General features: G+C 42.2%; 1 protein-coding gene across 10 annotated transcripts in view; it reads right to left on the bottom strand.

The window, feature by feature from the left end:
* Tbc1d32 (TBC1 domain family member 32) overlaps positions 1-17,429 on the bottom strand; it is a 165,056-nt gene that overhangs the window by 945 nt on the left and 146,682 nt on the right. For 9 of the 10 annotated variants that reach the window (XM_087190189.1, XM_087190193.1, XM_087190192.1 and 6 more), the window contains one exon: positions 12,816-13,004. In XM_087190189.1, the coding sequence (XP_087046315.1) occupies positions 12,816-13,004 (189 nt within the window). Of the gene's footprint in view, positions 1-4; positions 4,216-12,815; positions 13,005-17,429 lie in introns of those variants that run through there. The other variant, XM_087190191.1, reaches the window with a different exon arrangement.

Below are 17,429 nucleotides of genomic sequence, written 5' to 3'. Positions count from 1 at the left end.
GCCAAGCACAAAAACGGGAGAGCATTCGTGGGGTGAAGTCACACAACTCCAAGCTCCTCACTTTCCACACTGATGTGTTTGGAGCTCTGGGTGCCTCAGCAGTGCGTGATCGCTCCCACTTAGGGGGCGGTGACTGTATCTGGCAGGAACCAATCAGGTCCTCGGAAACAAGGCCGTCTCCGGCCGAAACTACAATGCTTTGCAGCTAATACAAAGCAAAAAAACTCCTAGACAGTGAAACCTTCCTAATATTTCATATATAATAATTCCAATTATGGATGATTGTGCAAATTTGAGGTTGGCAAAGGCCCTAAAGATTATCTCTAAAGCGGTACCTCAACAGTGCAAGAAGTATCTGTTTCCCAGCTACTACTCATTCAACCTCCAACAGCTGACTCACAACGCTGGCACTGTGCGTGTCTAAACTGATTTGAGATTTAATGATCAGTGCCCCAAACGAGGCCCTCCAGAACAAACAGTAAGAACGCGTGTTTAGAATTTCACACACTTCGGGGGAATCCTGACCCTTCCCTTTAGTACCTCCAAACACGTTCAATGCAGTACCTACCTTCAAGGCTCAAAAAATACTCTGCAGAAAAATAGTTATCCTTGCCTCAGTGTAATTATGTCAGGTGTTTGAGAGGTTATAGAAAAATCTGAACAATTCACGCCTTTCAGGAGTTTATAGTTTAGAGGCAAGAACACAAAACAACAGCAATCCACAAGAATAAAAGACAATACATATCACCGACCAGACACTGTGCTGGCGGCGGTCAACTCAGAGAAGGGAGGCAGAGGCAGAAGAGCTGGGGACACCGCCCAGCTCTCAGTGACTGGGTGACTTCAAAGGCCTCAGTGTCATCGCTCCTGAGCAGTAACTCTCAGCCTGCAAAACACTTGGGAAAACTCTTATTTTTGCCATGTATCACTTAAAATCTACACAAATTGAGGAATGGTTTAGTTGGGACATTCTACAAAAATGAGTGCCTATCGACAAGGCTGTAGGAAAAGCTCAGTAAATGACTCTGATACACAGCACTGCACCATTATAGCTACAGCTAACACCTGGAGCATAAATACTCAAACTCTTAATCCAAAAGTAATGGTGGCATTAACCCACCCCCTTCATCCCTCCACTCCTGCTTTCACTTCATTACTGTACACAAGCTTCTGGGTTATGTACTTAAGACACAAACAGGACTGAGACCTGGCCCTGCCCTAAATAGCAACAGCTGTGGTCACATCAGGCCCTGGTTCATGGATTCGGACTGAATCAAAGCAGAGATGTTCGCCCAATGAAGAGCAGAATTGCAAATTTCTGTCCTATCAAAATACTTCACTTGTTCTTTCGGGGAAGAATAGGATCAAAGTAAGACAAGATCTTACTGTTCAAGAATGACTTTAAACAGTCATTGTAACCATAGGACAGTTATGAATTCACCCATTTTCTTCAAATTACATGTGATTTGGCTTTGATCCCCTCTTCACTAGAAGCACACCTAAGCTAGAAGGGAGTTATGGTTGTGTGTTATTCCAACCAGAGAATAAAGATGTAATAGCAGGAGAACTGTTTCTGGACATTCACGGGTTTCAAGAAATGCTTACAGTTCATTAAATGTGAACTGCAGTCAGAGATGGCAGCCCTTGGATAATTTCTCTAATACTACTTCCTTGGGCATAAAAATAAAATAAGCAAAATCTACTTAACATCTTTTAATTATCAATTTAAACATAAAACTACCTAGGAAAGCCATAGCTATTTTTGGCTCAAATATATTTCCTTTCTTAGATGTTGTTTTTGGAAACCACTGCTTTCATTTTAGAATTACACAGAACATATCCTACTAACTACATGAGTAAAAAATACACACAGAAATGGTTATAAAGGGCCGGGGATTTAGCTCAGTGGTTCTGCTGCCTGCCTGGCAGGTGCAAGGTCCCAAATTTGATCCCCGGTACCAAAAGAAAGAAATGGTTATAAAGTTATTCAAGTCTTATTTCACAAGAGAAAACCCTAAATGTACAGTTTGAAAGGAATGTTTTTAAGATGAAATAGTCCATTATTTAAAAATTGTAGACAATTTTAGCTCTGAATAAAATTTCAAAAATATCTGAATTTCACTTTTGGTCTTCAAAATAGAATATTTTTCATCTTACTCTTTTTTGGTGGATAACTTTATAGTAATTGTATGTGTGTAACTGAACCCAGGCCCTGCCCACCTGAGCTACACCCCCAGCCCTATTTTACTTTTGTATTTTGAGGTAAGGTCTTGCTAAGTTACTAAGTTTTTCAGGCTGGGCTCAGACCCACTGTCTAACTGCTATTCAACTCATGTGCTTCCAGTGATTCATCCTGAGCTTTACATGTTGAGTTACCCAAAAGCAGAAGTCACCAGAGAGCGCTACACCACGTGCTCTGTGTACACAGCATTACGTGGTGCAGTATGGACACAGCCTTCCTTCTCCTGTGTGCCTACCAGTCCTGTTTCAAATGTGCATCTGTTTCCTTTTCCTACTGAGAGCATCTGATTAAGGTCCACGGAACTCCGACAATCTGACACGTTAGGAGGAGAGCAGGATTTGGATCCAAGTTCAAGCTCCCCTGATGTCTGAACTCTCTGACCCACTACGGACATGGCTAGCCAGGTCCCTCTGCACTCGGAGAGGTCTAAACTCAGACTGTCGTGCGGAGCTGCTCCTGAGCTGCTCCTGCCTGCCTCCCCACCAGGCTGTTTCGCCCCCCACTGCTTGCAGGACTTTTTCCTTTGTTTCCCGTCAGTCTCTTCTTGCCACCTCGCTGGTGGCTTTCACCAGTCTCTCTGTGTCCACAGCACCTCTGACTTCCTCAGGGTGAGATTCCTCTGAGACCTATCTACGGCATCTGAAATGCTGCATGTGTCGTCACCTCTTCTCTTTCGGTAGCGTGGACAGTCAGTGTGGGCAGGGATGTCCTGTCTCCTAACTACAACCTGGGACATAACTGCTAGCGAGAGCCACAGAACGAGCAGCAGGTAGGTCTGAGAGTGAACAGGCAGCACCAATGAGCCCTGTGCTAGGGTTGGCACCCAGGGAGCTTTTGAGGCACTCGTGGAGTCAGTATTAACGATGAGAGCCTATTTTAAATTCACTGCTGGTCTCTGAACCCATGGGCATCTTTTCCTGACCCCAGGAGGTGCAGGTTAAGCACAGATGGCCCATCGGGGAAGACTGGCTCCTGGTCCTCTGCCCCTGCCCAAGAGGATGAGGGAATCATTCTGCTAGGCTGTGAACTAAGTGTTCTTGCAAACTGCTGGAATGCACCTATCTTGGAACGCAAGTTATACCCAGACTTTTTAAAGCTCTTTGCATCAGTTGAAGGTTAAAAAAAATATTGCGGAAATTAATTTCAAACAAAAATATGTTTAAGTGACTAAGTCCTTAAGCTTGGAATTTAATCTGAAGAAAAGGCTTTTAGAGTGGTGAGCAGAAACAAGGCATGCAGGCTTCAAGTTCACGGCATTCCTCGGATTGGGATTTCAGGACCCAGTTTAGGTATATTCTGATATGCATTTCCACACATTTAATTCTCAACATTTTGCAAGGTGTTTTTCAATAGTTTCTTATAAATTATGGAACAGAAAAAATAAGTTCCTTTGGGTTAAAATGGAACAGAGCTGGCTGGCTACAAATGTGTAGAAGTTAATCCATTTAATGAACTTTCCTTAGCAAAGGATTTGCACTAATGTCAAATCTCACGGAAGAAGCACTTGAGATAGAAGTGTTTTAGGAATGCAGCTCTGCCCTTTACCCTCGCTAGACATGCTGTGACTGAGCCCCACCATTTAAAAGAGGACCACATTGTGGTGGAAGTGGTAGAAACAAACTTCCTGTAAGCAGTGTTTCTCCCACTATGTTGCTCATGAGTTGCTTGTATATTAGAAATCTTTAAAATGTCGAATGTCCAGTACTAAAAAGCTCCAAAGATAACACTCTGCTGTGTTCTAAAGACTTCAACCTTCCTAGATGTTATACAGCAATCTAGAACTCATGACACAGCCCTGTAAATTCTGACTGAGCAGGTGTGAGAAAGAGTGCAAACGCATCAGTAGGCACCTGAGCTAACTTAGGGTCAGAGCAGCTTCAGCAGGGTACGGGTCTGGAGAGAACGTGGGTTCCAAAGGATCCAGGACAGCATTATGTTCTTCTCAAGGGCTGAAGCCCAACTGTAGTAGACATCTGCAGTGACGAGAGATGATTCGGTTTGGGAACCAGGTCTGGATCCGATTCAGAACCAGAGTGTTGCTGGCCAAGGAGCGAAGCTGATATCCCCATTATGGACGGCTATGCTGTGATTTACTAAGATGCCCCTGAGGCTGGGGAAACAAGGGGACAAAAAGTAGACGCGGGAAACCTTATTTCCTTTGCTATGTTCTCTACACAGATTTTTCTTAACAAAGAAGCAAGAATAAGAGAGGGGCAGGGCCTCAGAAACTGGGTAACAGCTTTTTCTGAAGCACTGGTTGGTCCCAGATAACGTTCTAGAAGTGTCTCACCCAATTCCTCAACTGCCCTACGGTGCCAGGAGGCTGAACAATGAACTCATCCACACAGAGTGACGTGGCTAGGGTTTGACCTCACATGGACCGGAGTGGTGCAGAGAAGCGATATCGAGGCAATGCAGAAGGCCTCTCTTCAACACCCAGCAGGACCCGCTTCACTTATTCCCTCACAGGGTGAGTATTTCTAGTACTGTGCACACTTTTGCCTTCTAAAAGCTGGGTATTCAATCGGATTTTCTCAGTCTGATCTCCTTTCTTACCTGTCAACATCTTCTGGTGACAGCAGCTGCAACCACATCAACAAAAAAATCCCTCTTGACAATTTACTGATTGGGTTGAAATTAATGTGATTTTTCATAATTATAAATTGATTTTGCCATAATATTCAGGGTTTAGTTGAAGCACTTTAATTATGTATTTTGAACCTTTACAGCCTGGAAGGCAATCATTTCCTGGCCTGGCATTTCAGTGACATTTGTCCCCAGGTTGAATTTATAAACTAAAACCACGCTCACTGCCAGCCTATTAGCATGTTAGAGAGGGTGCCAGTCTGCAGAGCACTCGGCCGTCTCTTCATGTAAGCTACTACTAATCTACACGGCCACAGAGCTGCATGTGTGTGTGTGCGTATGCGTGTGTTACATACGAGTCCACTAAATTTTTTCTTAAAACATCAAAAAAGAGAGAAGGCTTATGCTTTCTAGCTAGCTGTGAGGCCTCAGAACACTTTCCAACATTTTCTTGGATATTTTTCTTGACAGAATTATGATGCCCACACACTTTCCAAAGCATCATCGGTCACAGATATAAAATATTTGGAATTCCCAGCATCCTTCCACCACGAAAGACGGATGGATGGACAGACGGACAGAAGGGCAGACAGAGGCTGCATCCCAGCAAGCTCTGTCTTGCCCACTGCCTAAGCATGGCACTGATGCATCCTCACCACACTGGTGCTGACCACTCAGTTATGCAGCCTACTGTGAGAAAAACAGATCATTCCTGCTGATGTCCACTTGTATCATGGAATCCAGCTCATCTAATCTTCCAGAAGTTTAGCCAGAGGAGAACATAGGGTCTCTACACTCGCCCTCCGGGGAAAGCCAGGCGGCCAATCAGTGTCCAGCTGGTCTGAACCTGAGACTCCAGCTCATCTTCTAACTCACTCCTTCAGAGTCTCAAAGAACTCTTTTGTGGTCATTAGAAATGCAGACAAAGCTGCCCACGCCCTACCGAGGTCCCCAGTCGTCCGGAACACGCCGAATCACCCCACTGCAGACAGGCAGCCACCTGGTTCCACACTACAAAGATGCAGAGGACACCAGACCAAGGTACTGAGTCCCGCTGCTCCCGGGCCAGAGGTAGGGGCTTCTGAGCCGCTGTCCCACTGCTCCTGGTCCAGAGGAAGGGGGTTCCTGGTCACCATCCCTCCCGCTGCGCCCAGCCCAGAGGAAAGGGCTTTTGGGCCACCTTCTGTCCCGCTGCTCCTGGCCCAGAGGAAGGGGCTTCCAGGCCACCATCCCTCCCACCACTCCTGGCCCAGAGGTAGGGGCTTCTGAGCCGTCGTCCCACTGCTCCTGGTCCAGAGGAAGGGGCTTCCCGGCCACCATCCCTCCCACTGCTCCCAGGCCACAGGAAAGGGCTTCTGGGTCACCATCCCTACCGCTGCACCCAGCCCCTGTTCCACCTCTTCCAGCTCAGAGGGGGTAATCTGTGCAGGCGCTAACAGCCCCCCGCCCCAGTCGAAATGAGAAAACACGTAAATAAGTCTCAAAACCAGACTTCCAGATCACCTACAGCAACCCCAAAGGGAAAGGAGGTGGAACACTCTGATACTCAACCACCTGGACCCACTGAACTGGCAACAAAAGGGGATCTGGAAAAAATGAAATCAGAAATAATTTCTCAGATAACAGGAGAAATTGTGCCCCTAGTGCAAGACATGATTAATAAATCTAGAGAGGAGCTCAGGAACGTGATGGAATCCCAACATAGGAAACAAATGGAATCCATAAAACAGATGCAAATAGATTTCCAGGACATGAAAAACTCCACTGAAAGTCTACACAGCAGAAAGAGCCAATGTGAGGACAGAATTTCAGCTATAGAAGATAAGATTGCAATTAATGACCAAGAAAAGAAAAATTGCTTCAAAATTATAAGGGAACATGAGAAATCAATCCAGCAGCTGCTAGATGATGCAAAGAAGAATAACATAAGACTGATTGGGCTCAATGAAGAAACAGGAGAGAGAGGAGATGAAATAAAAAATCTCTTCACAGAAATAATGGCAGAAAACTTCCCAAGCAAGGGAAAAGAGCTTGACATACAGACAAGTGAGGCATATAGGACTCCAAATAGCCTTGATCAAAAAAAAATCTACACATAGGCATATAATTGTTAAGATTCCAGAAACACAACAGAAGAACAAAGTTCTACAAGCAGTCAGAGAAAAGAAACAACTCACATACAAAGGAAAGCCCATCCGAATCACAGCAGACTTCTCAACACAAACCATCAAGGCAAGAAGATCTTGGAGTGACATATTCCAAGCCCTAAAAGAAAACAGCCTCCAACCCAGATTGATGTACCCTGCAAAACTATCATTCAAAATGGATGGAGAAATAAGATACTTTCATGACAAAGAGCATCTTAGGAACTTTGTGAATATCAAACCAGAACTCCAAAGAATTTTACACAATATCCTAGGAACAGACATTGAGGATCACAACCCCAGGAAACACAGCAGAATGAACCCATCTGGCATGACAAGAAATTAAATGTAAAGGGGGAGAACCCAACAAAAAGAAAAAGTCATGGCAATGACAAGTCAATACGTTTTAGTTATAACCATCAATGTTAATGGTCTCAATTCACCAATCAAAAGAAATAGACTGGCAGAATGGGTCAAGAAGCAAAATCCAACAATATGCTGCATACAAGAAACACACTTAATTCAAAAGGAAACTCATAGACTGAAAGTTAAAGGGTGGAAAACAATACTCCATGAGACAGGAACCAAAAAAAGGCAGGAGCAGCTATGCTCTTTGCAGATCAAGTAGATTTCAAAGCAACACTGACTAAGAGAGACAAAGAAGGACACTACATCCTTGTAAAGGGAAGAATCCAAGAGGAAGAGATGACAACCATAAATATCTATGCACCAAACATTAGTGCACCCAACTATATAAAACAAATACTAATGGACATGAAAAGCCATATATGCACTAATACAATTGTAGTGGGGGACCTCACCACCCCACTGTCACAAAGAGATAGATCAACTAGACTAAAAATAAGTAATGAAATACTAGAACTCAATCAAACTCTTGAACAAATGAACTTAACAGATGTTTACAGAGTGTTCCACCCCACAAAATCAGAATACATTCTTCTCAGCTGCACATGGCTCATTCTCAAAAATAGACCACATACTCACACATAGAACATGGTTAAGTAAGTGCAAAGGAATTGAAGTTATCCCCTGTATATTATTAGACCATAGTGTGATGAAATTGGAGATCAAAAGCAAAAGGAACCACAACAATCTCAAAAACACATGGAAATTGAACAGCACACTTCTGAACAACCAATGGGTCACAGAGGAAATTGAAGAAGAAATCATATATTTCCTTCAATTAAATGACACTGACAATACAACATACAGGAATCTATGGGACACAATGAAAGCAGTCTTACGAGGGAAATTCATAGCAGTGAATACTCATATTAAGAACACAGAGTGAGCCCAATTAAACAAGCTGATGCTGAACCTCAAGCTTCTAGAAAAAGAAGAGCAGGACAAACCCAAAGCTCATACAAGGGAGGAAATTATAAAGATCAGAGGAGAAATCAATGCAATGGAGACTAAGAGAACGATACAAAAAATCAATGAAGCCAAGAGTTGGTTCTTCGAAAGAATCAACAAAATTGACAAACCTTTAGCCAACCTTGTCAGAAAAAGGAAAGAAAAAGCCCAAATCCATGCAATTAGGAATGAAAAGGGTGAAATGACAACAGACCCCGCAGAAATCCAGAGGATCATCAATACCTACTTCCAGAACCTATACGCCAATAAGGTGGACAACACAGAAGAAATGGACAGATTCCTAGATACATATGAATTACCAAAGTTGAACGAAGAAGACCTAAAAATTCTGAACTACATCAATATCAACCAATGAAATTGAAAATGTAGTTATCAACTAAGAAAAGCCCAGGCCCTGATGGCTTCACTGCTGAATTCTACAAAACATTTAGAGAGGAACTGCTGCCACTACTGTTTAAACTCTTCAATGAAATTGAAAGGGAAGCAATACTCCCAAATTTATTCCTGGAAGCAAGCATCATCTTGATCCCCAAAGCAGAGAAAGACCCAACTGAAAAAGAGAACTATAGGCCAATCTCACTAATGAACATGGATGCAAAAATCCTTAGTAAGATAATGGCAAACAGAATGCAGAAGATCATCAAGAAGATCATACACCCTGATCAAGTGGGATTCATCCCAGGGATGCAGGGATGGTTCAATATACACAAATCAATCAATGTAATACACTATATCAATAGACCCAAGGACAAAAACCATATGATTATCTCCATAGATGCAGAAAAAGCATTTGACAAAATACAACATGCATTTATGATAAAAACTCTACAAAACATTGGAATAGATGGTCTGTACCTCAAACTGATAGAAGCCATCTATGAAAAACCAACAGCCAATATCATACTAAATGGTCAAAAACTGAAATCCTTCACACTAAAATCAGGAACAAGACAAGGATGTCCACTATCACCACTCTTGTTCAATATAGTTCTGGAAACATTAGCCACGGCAATTAGATAAGAGAAAGAAATAAAAGGAATAAAGATAGGTAATGAAGAAGTCAAATTGTCATTATTTGCAGATGACATGATACTACACCAATGACAGACTCATTGAGAGAGAAATAGGGCAAATAATTCCTTTCATAATAGCATCCAAAAAACTGAAATACCTAGGAATCAACCTAACAAAAGCAATCAAAGACCTCTTCTCTGAAAACTGGTATTCTGAAAAGAGAGATTCAAGATGATATCAGGAAATGGACAGACATCCCCTGCTCCTGGGTAGGAAGGATTAATATAGTGAAAATGGCCATACTTCCAAAACTGCTATATAGATTTAATGCAATTCCAATTGAGATCCCAGCAGCATACTTCATGGACCTTGAGAAAACAATCCAAAAATTCATTTGGAACAAGAAGAGACCCAGAATAGCCAAAGCAATTCTAGGTAACAGAGACATGGCAGGGGCTAACACAATCCCCAACCTGCAACTATACTACAAAGCTACTGTGATAAAACAGCATGGTACTGGCAAAGAAACAGACTTGAGGAACAGTGCAACAGATTAGAAGATGCAGAAACAACTCCAGACACACTCAACCATCTCATCTTCGATAAAGGAGCCAAACACCCTCACTGGAGGAAAGATAGCCTCTTTAATAAATGGTGCTGGAAAACTTGGGTTTCAATTTGCCAAAGATTAAAACTAGACCTGTATCTCTCACCATTCACTAAACTAAAATCAAAATGGATTAAAGATCTAAATATTAAAATAAAAACTCTGAACCAGTTGGAACAGAGGTTAGGTAGAGCCCTTGAAGGCATCGGTGTAGGAAAAGATTTTATGAACAAAACCTCAGTTGCCCATGAACTAGCATAAACAATCAACAAGTGGGATCTCTTCTTATTAAAAGGCTTCTGCACAGGAAGAGAAACCACCAGCAGTGTGAAGAGACAACCCACAATGTGGGAAAAAAATCTTCACCTGCTCTTCCTCAGACAAAGGTCTACTATCTCTAATCTATAAAGAACTTAAAAAGATCAGACCTCCCAAATTTAAAGACCCAATCCAAAAATGGGCATCTGAAAGGAACAGACATTTCTCACACAAAGAAGTAGAAATAGCAAATAAATACATGAAAAAATGTTCAACATCACTGGTCATTCGAGAAATGCAGATGAAAACAACACTGAGATTCCACTTCATTCCAGAAAGAATGGCTGCTATCATGAAATCAACCAATAACAAATGCTGGTGGGGCTGTGGGGAAAGAGGAACCCTGCCCCACTGCTGGTGGGAGTGTAGACTGGTGCAACCACTGTGGAAATCAGTATGGAGATACCTCAAAGAACTAGGACTGGAAGTCCCATTTGACCCCACTATTCCACTGCTGGGGATCTTCCCCAAAGAATTAAAAGAATCATACCACAGTGATATATGTGCGCCCATATTCATAGCACACAGTTTGTAATAGCTAAAATTTGGAAACAGCCCAAATGCCCATCAACTGGAGACTGGAAAAAGAAAATGTGTTTTTTTTAATAAAATGGAGTACTACTCCGCCATAAAAAATGCGAAACTGGAGACATTTATAGCTAAGTGGATGTACATTGAGGCAATACTCTTAAGTGAAATAAATAGGACACAAATGAATAAATACTGAATAGTTTCTCTGGTGTGAGAAACTGAGAGTGTAAATAAGGACTAAATGTATAATAGGTAATGTGAAATAGGAAGAAAAGGGGCAAAGGGGAAGGAAGTGGGAGGGCTAGGGGAAAGGATAGAAGGGAATGGGATTAATATGAGAAAATGGAAAAATAGGAACAAAATCTTTGTGAATAGGGAGGACTGGAGGGGTTGAAGGGAGGGCTGGGCAAGGGTGAAAAATAAGAACCAAGAGAGACTATGTAAAGGTGCAAATTTCCAATGATGAATGTCATTATATTGTATACCTAAAATGTACCAATGATTAGAATGAATAATCGATGATGCAAAATAGGAAGGAAAGGTCCAAAGGGGTAGGGGTAGTGGGAGGGGCAGGGGAAAGGAAAGAAGGGAAAGGAAAAATGATGAGAAATGGAAAAAATGGAAACAAAGTCTTTGTAAATAGGGAAGGGTGGAGGGGGTGAAGCGAGGGCTAGGAATGGGGAAAAAATAAGAACCAAGATGCATTACGTAAAGGTACAGTTCCCAATGAGAAATGTAATTGTGTTGTATACCTACAATGTACCAATAAAAGAATTTAATAAAAAAAAAAAAAGAAAAAAAAGAAATGCAGGCAAAGAGCCTAGACTCTCGGTCACCTGTCTTAAAGTCTTCAGCATAGACCAAAATGAACAGAAGCTAGAATCTTCTCTAAACCACATATTTCACTCAGACTTTCATTCCTGAAGGAATGCTTCTATTATTATTGTAGATAGGTAAGTTAATTAGATATCTTGTAGGCAGGTAGACAGGGCCAGCCCACAAGGAGCCAACATGGAGCCAACATGGAGCCAACATGGAGCCAACATGGAGGACAGTGAAGATACACTCACTGAAGGCCAGAATTGTTAAAGGAGAGAAACTACACACCCATTATGATGAATAGCGGTGATTGATATTCTAAACAGGTGTCAGTCACCTGGGTGGGGGGTCAAGGTCTTAACCCAGCCTCTCCAGGAAATATCCCTGACCCACCCTTCCTGAAAATCCTTGTACACTTGCTAGGAGACTTGCTCTCCCATTTGACCTCCATTTAATCAATATTACCTGGGTGACTGTACTTGTGATCTTACTGGTTGGTCATGGTTTTGTCCTACCTCATGCCCACCTTGTAAACTTCCATTGGGTCTTACAGTTCCGTCCCACTTTGTACCCACCTCACCACATGGCCTTGCTGTATAAAACATCTTTGAATTGTGGGATGGGCAGGCAACCCACTTTCTGGTCCCCCTTCTGTCACAGAAGCTTTCTCTCAATAAATTTTTCCTACTCTTAATCTCCACTGTTCCTAGAATTCATTCTTCAATTTTAGAGAACATGAACTCGCATTTTGGATAGCTAGTGGGTTTGGGAGTTACATCTCTTCCCCCTATATCAGTGGGGTTAGGGATTTTTAAAAATGTGTCTGTATCAAACCTCTGCATGAATGCCTTTACTGCCAAATAAGACACAGAGGCACTGAGTGAAGGAAGTGGCCTTTGGCAGAGTGCATGGTGCAGAGTGAAGTCTGAGACCCGGGCACATTAATAACCGCACATCCCAGCTCTACTCTAGCTGTGCACTCTGAGAAGCTTATTTAACACCATGCCTCCCTCTTTGTCTCTACAATGGAGATCCTATTGACACCTGCCTCTCAAAGTTGTTGTGGAGACTGGAGGAACGTCTAGAAAAGCACCTGACATTAAACACCCCAAACTGGCTATTAACTCTAAGTCAGCATTTCCCCTCCATATAAGGGTACCTTTAGGAACACCTGCAGGTCTTGGGTTTGAGTGTGCTGCAGAATCTCTTGTTGTAGATGCTTGAATATAGCTATGCAGATGTACACTTGATAATCAGGACCAAGGAAAACACAAGTGGCAATGTAATGGCATATTTCTATCCAATCTAAGTAATTCCAGAAACATTGAGTGATCCACTGCAGGCAAATCTTTAAAAAAAAAAAAAAAGGTCATTAAAAAGCTTATCAAACTACTTTTGACTTTTAAAAAGCAGCAACCAATGACATAAAACCAATGCAAACCTTGCGTTTAATCAAGAATGACATTCTGCACACAGCCTAGGGAGGGGGCTTCCTGTGTGGCAGACCCGGGCCCCAGTCAGGCATCTGCATGTTCGTGCTGTCACTCCCTCGTCCTGCCCACCGCTCCTTTCTCACCACAACCCGTCTGCTCTCCTCAGAACACCACTGCTAAGGGACTGCTGTGATTCCCAGATGCGAATGTTCCCTGTCCTACCTATAACCACAGAGGCATAATTATGCAGACGGCAGACTGCTAAATGTTACATTAATGCAAATGGACTCTTGCTGAAATAGAAAACAATTTAAACCAAACAGAGCTACATAACAAAAACTGAGAGCTAATGTAGAGAATCAGGAGACTTCAAAAATGAGACTTTTACAAACCGCTTGTTTTTCAATTTTGTTTTTGCCTCTGTTTAACTTATTTTCTGAATGACATTTGTTCGGGTCATAAAAGCAATGCACACCCACTGTGGAAAGCAGAAAAGTTTTTTAAAAATAACAATGACGCAGAGATTTACACTGTTAATAGTTTGGTAGATTATTTTATGGATCGAGTCCTCAACCCTCCCCAAAAAAGATGTCAAAGTTCCAGCTCCAACCCCAGTGGCCCAGCACGTGACCTTAGCAAAGCCAAGAGTTTGGTTAAAATAACTACTTCCGGAGGCCGGGGGCAGCCAGGCCAGACAGGACTTCCACAGGGCCATGTCTCACAGTTCTGAGACACCGCTTTTAACAGCTCTTCCTGCCTTACCTTATTTGCTCTCACCACAGAACTAGCAACAAGGATAACTAACTTCAGAATTCGAAGATCTTCAGTGCTTTAGCGAAGTCCTCACTACCTGAGTGACCTTTAAGTCGCTCCACGTCACTCATCCTGAATTTGTCCATCAGCCACGTAGGGAAGGTTAAGAGTTTAAATGAAATACGACTGGCAACTATTATTTAAACTACAAAGAGTCATTACAAGAATACAAGACAATATTCTTATTGCACATGTAGGTGAGATCTGGTGTGCATTTATATGTAAGTTTATATTTTCAAAGGCCATTGCAAAGTACCAAAGTGTCCTTCAGTCCAGCGGCGTGATGGGTGGGAAGCTGAGAGGTTTCCCCCATCCACGGGGCTCCGTGCAATAGCCTGACACACTGGGAGGTGGAGTGGGCCCGTAGAGGTGAGGGAACAATTCGTTAAAGAAGTGGGGCTTCTTAAACCGTGGAAGGGAACAAAATGTAATAAAAAAGACTTTTAGCAAAAATAAAACTGTTCAAAAAGTTAATTAGAACATGACTTTCTGTTACTCATTTAAAGAGAAGACATATTCAGACTTCTATTTTCTTTCCAATCTCAGTTACATTTAGAAGAAACTCCAATCAACAAATATGCATTTCTGAGCATGTTTAATGTTTTGTACTCTAGTTGAGCTTATTGCTTTTACTCCAGAGATCTGTATATTTCATTTAGCAACTTTCCCACAAATCCTTCACTAATCAACTAATCCTGTGTCTAAAAATATGAAACTTCAAAAAGCTCTGCTCCTAATTAAATCAAAATGAATAAGCTTTGCAACATAAAATTTGTACCCAAATAATTACTTAATCACATATAACTATTTAGTTACTTAAACCTTGTTTTCATATTTTATAATTAGCAATAAAAAGAAAAGTAATATAAACAAAGCAATAATAAGTACTTCTGAAGGCCAAATGCATAGCGCAATAGGGAGCCATTATAACAGCATTTTTACATTAATTTAAGAAAAAGAATAACATTACTGCTTAGAAATAATACAATACCCTTATTAGATAAATCTATTTGTATGCAGTTTCAAATTGATAAGATATATGTAATAAGATATATCAAATCAATAGAACAATATATTTTCTTTTAATCACTAAATTCATACAGTGGAGCTGGAGATATTCAATGTTTTTCCTGTAGCCCTTAATAATCCATTTTCACATTGAAGAATGTATATTATGGACTCATAAATATTAACACGTTACATAAAGAGACTCAAAGGCAAAAAAAAAAATCAATGATCATCACAACAAAAGCATAGAAAGCCTTTGATAAAATCCAACCTCGCTTCATGACCCAAATCCTGATGAAAACAGGTACAGAAGGGTCTCAAGCTGGGGAAAGCCATTTGTGACAAGCCTGCAGCCTCCAGGTTGCAGTGAAAACCTGAAAGCATTTCCTCTAAGTCAGGGTGACACAAAGGCGCCCTCTCGCCTCTCCTGTTCAATCTGGTACTGCAAACTGTAGCCAGAGCAAGAGGAAGAAATGAAAGGCTCAAACAGGAGAGAGGAGTCAAATTATCCCGATTTGCAGATGGTGTAATTTTCTCCACACAAGACCCACAAACCTACACCAGGAGACTTAGATCTCACGGAGAAATCAGCACACGAAAATCAATTACAGCATTCCTGCACATCAGTAATGGATTAGCTGAGAAAGAAATCAGGAAAGCAATTCCATTCACAATAGCTGAAAAAAAGAAGACAGGCGGGGGATGTAGCTCAGCGTCAGCGGTGCCGTGCCTGCCTGACAAGCTCAAGGCCCTGAGTTTGATCCCCAGTACCTCAAAGAAAAAAAAGAAGAAACCAAACCCAGGAATCAATCTAACCAAGGGTGAAAAGCCTCTACAGTGAAAATGTGAGAACACTGAACACAGTAAAGAAGACATCAGAAGATGAAGAGGTCTCCCAGGTTCACGGTCTGCAGAATCAATGCCATCAGAATGGCCATGTTACCAAGAGGGATCCACAGACCCAGGGCAATCCCGTCAAAATGCCAATGTCATTCTTCACAGAACCAGAAAAATCCATCCGAAAATTCATACAGAAAAATAAAGACCCAGAATAGCAAAGCAATCTTGGGAGGGGGCCAGGCTGAAGGCATCACAATACCCAATTTCAAATTATACCACAAAGCCGTAGTAACAGAAAGAGCACGGGACAGGCAGCACAACAGACTTGCAGACCAGGGAACGGAACTGAGGACACAGAAACAAACCCAGCAACTGCTGCCCGTGGATTCTGGACGGAGGGGCCAAAACCATATACGGAGAACTGACAGCTCTTAAATGGTGCTGGGAAAACTGGATCTCCACTTGCAAAAGACCGAAACTAGATCCCTGTCTCTCACTGTACAAGAATCGATTCAAAATGAATAAAAGACTGAGGTGTAAGACCTGAAAATGAGAAACTGCTAACGGAAAGCAAGGGAAAGCCCGAAGCCAGAGCACAGGTGGACTTGAGGAGCAGGACTCCGACAGCCCAGGAAGTCACAGGGTCCACATCAAATGGAAAAGCTGCACAGCACAGGAAAACACACAGAGTGGAGAGACAGACTACAGAGAGGGAGAAAATCTTTGCCAGCTACTCTTCCAGCAGAAGATTAAGATCTGGAATATACAAAGAGATTAAAATCCTAAAGGCAGAAAAGCAGAGCCCAATCAATAAATAGGCAAAGGAACTGAACAAACACATCTCAAGAGAAGTTCACATGGCTGGGGAGGGAAGAAGAGAGGGAGGGAGGGAGGGAGGATGACAGAAAAGTGGGAGGCAGGCTTTGGGGGAGGAGAGAAGGCAGAGGAAAGGGGGACAATGGGACTGGGAATATCAAAGTATGTTAAATTCACGCACCAATGTCCCAGAACCGACCCTGCCATTCTGCGTTACTAGCCCGTGGCAATAAAAATCGTACAAGGTTAACCTAAGTAAAATGGATATAATTTAGAAATGGAATAGGTTTGGATAGCGGGCTCCACTTTTAAAGAACATATAAAAGTTATTCAGGAACACACTGAGTGGGCAGTTAAAAAGATGTGACTGGTTAATGAAGCTATGAACATACAATTGAATGTGCTGACACTCAAACATGAAATTCAAAAAAGAGAAAAATTTCTGCTATTAAGTGATTAGTTTTTCAAAAGTCAACTACCCCAGACTGGCATAACTGGTGCTCTCTTCATTTACATCAAGAGAGTAAAGTCAATCAATTTGGTATATACGTCAGGAGTCTTAAAAACGCTCATGTCTTTTGATGAAGCATTTCTACCTTTAGGAACTCTGACCTAAAGTGGCAATTTTGGGGGGTGCTCAGTGCCCAGGATCAAACCCAGGCCTCATGCATGCTAGCAAGCGCTCTGCTACTGAGCTGTACCCTTGTCACTGACAGGAAGATTTGATTCAAGAACCAGAAAGCTTTAAGCGTCACAACTGAATTCAGCCTGATCACAGCACAGTGAAGAAACGGCCACATCACCAGCACCAGCAGGCCATGCACAGGAGGGGGACAGATGTGCCCACAGGGACTGTGACTGCG

This window comes from Heterocephalus glaber, unplaced genomic scaffold (assembly GCF_053883595.1).
Source record: "Heterocephalus glaber isolate CG9 unplaced genomic scaffold, H.glaber_assembly_v1.0 deba00001550, whole genome shotgun sequence".
Classification (NCBI taxonomy): domain Eukaryota; kingdom Metazoa; phylum Chordata; class Mammalia; order Rodentia; family Bathyergidae; genus Heterocephalus; species Heterocephalus glaber.
The sequence above is the reverse complement of the archived record's forward strand: the minus strand, read 5'-3'. Positions and strand labels throughout refer to the sequence as shown.